Genomic DNA, 4,982 nt, shown 5'->3' on the forward strand with positions numbered 1-4,982 from the left:
TTTTTTCGCTTCTTCACTGCAAGGAGCCTAACCCTCTCGGCAACCATTTTACCACAAGGACGAAAGCTGCGTATTCTCGTCGATGGCAAACTAATTCCAACGGTGAATAACCGGAAAATTGTCAGATCTAGCTCTCGTTCCCGGCGCATACAACCGAAATTGCCAACAAAGTACAGAGCCGTAGTCCTCAATTCGGCAGTACTTGGCCAAAGACAAAGAAACGGAGTTGCAAACATACAAAGCCGTCCGGTTCTAAATTATGCAGCGCCTGTGTGTTCTCCGGGGACAATTGGTTCGCAGTGGACGAAACTAAAGACATGCCACAATACAACACTCTGGACAACCAGAGGATGTCTTCTGATGTCGCCAGAACATCACATCCACAGTGAAGCCGAAATTCTCCCAGTAAGGTGCTACAGTTGTCAGCACTCGAACTTGCTTGAGCTGAAGGACCAGGTCCAGCACTACGCGCAGCACCCCTGGGACTGGGACTGTACAGACAGGTTATTAACGGTATTTGCAAACTCCAGTCAAGTAAATGCCATCATCAGTGCCAATCACCACCTGTGAACGAGAATGAGCTTCAACTGCCACGAGATACCAGCGTAACTCTGGCCCAACTCGCCTCCCAACATCGAAAATGAGTGTCCAGCATGTGGAGATTCCCCCCTAGAGACCAACCACCTCTTCACATGCGCACTCAATCCAACTCAACTAACATCCCCCCCCTCCCGCTGGTTCTACCTCATTGAAATATCAAATCTCCTGGGCCTACCGTTAGTTGAGCCTGCGGACAATTAGTAATTAGTAAGAAGTAAGATTAGTAAGATATATATTAAAGGGCTTTGCTCTTACGTGGTTTGGTTCTTTGAAAAGCGCTGCCAGATGTTAGAAAATGAAATGCAAATAATCGAGTTCGGAGATGTTTTCGTGAAATACTTAACCCACCGTCACCACATCTGCATCGAGAATTGAAGAGATTGGTGTGTAGAAGTGCAGTACGGTTTTATTTTTCAGAAAAGGGTTGCCACATAATAGAAATTAAACTCAAAATATTAAGATTATTAAAAAAGTTATAAGTATAATATGGGTATCAATCCAAATGGTTGATTATTTTATTTTTTTAACTATACGTAAGGGGTTTGCCACCTTATTAAAAAGTGAAATTCAAATAATTAATGTGAAGCTTCTTAATCGGAAATATGTAATTGCGTTAAAAATATAACGCCACTGGAGACGGGGAAAGGCACAGGTACACAGAATCAAAGATAATGATAGACCGAGATAGGCATAACGATAAAGACAAGGACGAACTTACCCTTACGTTTGACATCCATCTATCTTTTATATATCTATATCTTATAACTTGTGCATATTTAAATTAAATTAGACTTTTCAAATAGTTGGCTACCCACATCAAAATATTATTTTCAAACTAAAAGCTGCCAGCTCTTTCTTCTGATGCCGATTGTGATACATATCTAAATTACCTAATTCCCTTAATTCAAGCTCAGTTTGACTTTTTAAACAGATGGCGACCCTACTTTATGTAGTTTAGATATGAAGCATTTCAAAACTCTTTCGATAGATATCCATATTGTAATAAATCAATAAAGTTATTAAATAATTAAATAGTTGGCAACCCTCATCAAAAAATGTTCAAAGTCAAACTTTCTGAAACCTATTTTGACGCCTTCGTGTACATATTTTCAGACTACAACCAACCTCGCCTGACACCATGGTACAATAATTACAGGTATTGTCTTCCCAGAGAGCGCATATTCCGATCTGCCTTATTTAAAAAATATCATTGTTGCCATCTTGCAGAAAACTTATTTAATTTGCAAAAGCCGGAAAAAAACATTTGCTTGTAAATAAATTCAAAATTTGTTTCTTCTTGTTCTTGTTTCAAAAGTTTTTTCTTTTGTTTTGAAAAATTATTTAAATTAAATTGCAAAAACAAAAAGCAAAGCCAAATAAAAGTAAAAGAATCAACATTGAACTGCGTCAAAATGAAAATAAGGGAGCACGAATTTCGATGTGAAGCAAAACCCTCTGGGAATACAATACCTTTAATAATTGTACCATGGCCTGACACCCATAATGTGATACGTATTCCAGTTACCTAATTCCCATGTTCACGTTCAATTGAATTTTTTAAACAGGTGTCAACCCGCCTACATGTGGCTTAGAAATAAATCCTTTTCAATACCATTTCGATTGATAAACATATTGAAGTAATTAATTTAACTTAATTGCATTAACTTTTTTAATAGGTGTTTACCGGATAGCAAACTAACATAATTTAAACCTTCTCCAAATATCTATGTCTTATGTCAAAATTTCGTCAAAATCGGTCCAGAGGCTTTTGAGTAAATGTGTTACACCACTTTTGCAACTTTACTTTATATAAATACGTACATATAAAATTTACTCACTTCTCTTTGAAAATCTTTAAAGCTACAAATAATGTTGTATGGGCGGTCAAGGTGGGCGTACCCGATGTTCAAGAATTTGGTCATCTTATGTATGTCATGACGATTGACTTCGCCAAATTTTAACTTCGAAGCAGCAGTAGTTCATTTATGCCAGAAAAACGGAATTAGGACACGTATGTATTGGTGAAAGGCGTAAAACTTAAATGCAAAATTTAATATAAATTAAAATTTTAATTAAATTGCAACTAAAAAGTCTCGTGAAGTCGGTTTTAAGTGTACCAATTCTATTAAGAAAAAACGTGGGACGTAAATCATATTCGTTTTGAAATAAACGAGAGTCGAAAAAAATAAAAGGCCCATATAATTGTGATGAGACAACGTAAATCATGTTCGTCTTGAAATAAACGTCCCGAGACACGAAAAAAATAAAAATCCCATATAAATATTATGAGAAGACGTAAATAATATTCGTCCTGAAATAATCGTCCCGTGAGACGAAAAAAGATATTTCTCGTAAATAATTATTATACAAAGACGAAAAAAATTTATCTTAAGACAAGGCGACGATTTTTATCGTAAATAATAGAATAATTACTTTCGGTCTCTGGTTTTAACATATGACACAATAAATAGGCTAGAGCATTCGCAAGCATGGTACATTATACTGAAGTCAACCTTTCAAATTTATGCCCCAACGTTTATCTTGGGCCGCTGACTGACATTTAATTGTCTAATTTAGTTTAAATCAGCGTTTAAACTAACTTTAAACCACAGCCGTGCACTAAAAAACTGGCCATTAGTGTTTATTTATTACATCAGCCCGTCTACACACTGTTATCACTCATGCCAAAGATCTAAATTAATTAAAATAATTAAATCACATCCCAACGGCAAGACTTGATCGGTTCGATGGCACTTTCAACTAAAATTAAAATAGTTGCAATTTGAATTTAAATTCCGATTGGCGAATTTGAAGTTTCCGAAGAAGGATTCTAAAAAGTAGCAAAAAGAACTTTCTTCTTGTGCAAAGTAGAATTCACTGCCTTGAAATGAGTTTAAAACGCAAATATAGTTTTTGGTAAAAATGCAGTTATTGTCGTTCGAGTACATATGAATGTATGCAAATCCTATAAATATATACAATTGGTAGTAACTAAGAATTTTAGTTAATTTAAAGATTTAAACAACATTTATTTTAATAAATTTGAGTATGATGTGTATAGATAACATGATCCATTTTTTCTTTTGATGAAAATAAAGTTATTTAAATTGCTTAAGTTGTACATCTTTTTACTTTGTAATTTGGATTTTCTTCACGCTAATTTCAACGCATAATAAAATGCGAATAGGTGTACTCGTAACAATGATTCAACATCCACTGATTAGCTACATATGTATGTATGAAGGTAAGCTAAGCAAAAACACTAACATAATCCATATTTGTATAATAAGTATAACCTGAATCGGATGCCATAGGCCTTTTTTCTAAAAGGGCAGTTGTGCTTTTCAACAGAAACTTTCATCTGTTTACTGTCTAGCATTGACGATTTGCACGAACTCAGGTTTCAGGGATGCACCGCCCACAAGAAAACCATCGATGTCAGGCTGTTTGGCTAAATCTTTTGCGTTGGCACCAGTCACTGAACCCCCATATTCGATCCGTAGTGTGTTTGACACTTCCTTTGAGATATTTTCAGCCAACCATTGACGCAAATAGGCATGCACTTCTTGCGCCTAAAGTGTAAGAAAAAAGTAAATGTGTTATACAATCAGATTATGCATTACATTGACATTGCAACTTACTTGTTCTGGCGTGGCAGTTTTGCCAGTGCCAATAGCCCATACTGGCTCATATGCAATAACGACATTACTCCAATCTTTAACCTTCTGAGCTATTGCACTCATTTGTCTAGCAACTACTTCTTGCGTTTTTCCGGATTCGCGTTCTTCCAGTGTCTCGCCAATGCATGCAACTACTTTCAAGCCAGAGGCCAACGCATGTTCCACTTTCTCAGCAATGAGCTCATCGCTTTCCTTAAAGATTTGACGACGTTCCGAATGGCCCAAAATAACCCAGCCGGCACCAGTGTCTTTGATAATCGCTGGAGAGATTTCACCGGTGAAGGCACCTTTCTCCACTTTGTAACAATTTTGTGCAGCTACATTGATGGAAGAGGGCAGCAAGCTGCGCACGTATATGAGATAAGGGGCTGGTACACCTACATAAACCTCAGTATTGGGATCCAAAGGTCCTTCAGTCAGTATTTTGCACAATTCGGCAATGGATTGTTGGTTGCCGTTCATCTTCCAATTACCACCCACACAAAATTTACGAGACATCTCGTTTTTGTTACTCTTATCGCAGCTACTGAATGAACGGGATATCTGCAAAGCAATTAACTAAAGTTGTAAATTAATAAAAAGGTTTCTAAGCCGGTAATTGGAGCAACTAAATTTTACCCACTTTGCTAGAAGAAGTGCGAAGAAATAACCTTGCAATGACCCTTTCGGCTACTGTCATCACCATTTCCTTTTACGCTGTAC

The 4,982-nt window shown here is 36.7% G+C and overlaps 1 protein-coding gene across 1 annotated transcript; it reads right to left on the minus strand.

The window, feature by feature from the left end:
- Positions 1-3,745: 3,745 nt before the first annotated feature.
- On the minus strand, positions 3,746-4,982 carry LOC118753499 (triosephosphate isomerase-like). The gene is made up of 3 exons (XM_036488380.1): positions 4,903-4,982; positions 4,242-4,838; positions 3,746-4,172 (listed from the first exon to the last, which is right to left on the minus strand). The coding sequence occupies exons 1-3, from the start codon at positions 4,963-4,965 to the stop codon at positions 3,966-3,968; spliced, it is 867 nt and encodes a 288-aa protein (XP_036344273.1). The 5' UTR covers positions 4,966-4,982; the 3' UTR covers positions 3,746-3,965.

This window comes from Rhagoletis pomonella, unplaced genomic scaffold, assembly GCF_013731165.1.
Source record: "Rhagoletis pomonella isolate Grant_MI unplaced genomic scaffold, Rhpom_1.0 Rhpom_scaffold_02543, whole genome shotgun sequence".
In the NCBI taxonomy this organism is placed as follows: Eukaryota; Metazoa; Arthropoda; class Insecta; order Diptera; family Tephritidae; genus Rhagoletis; species Rhagoletis pomonella.

Excerpts from the sequence above, each read along its gene's own strand:
- LOC118753499 (XM_036488380.1), bottom strand. The coding sequence starts at position 4,965 with ATGGTGATGACAGTAGCCGAAAGGGTCATTGCAAGGTTATTTCTTCGC. Across the intron at positions 4,839-4,902 it reads TTCGCACTTCTTCTAGCAAA|TTAATTGCTTTGCAGATATC; the intron begins GTGGGTAAAATT and ends TTACAACTTTAG. Across the intron at positions 4,173-4,241 it reads AAACTGCCACGCCAGAACAA|GCGCAAGAAGTGCATGCCTA; the intron begins GTAAGTTGCAAT and ends CTTACACTTTAG.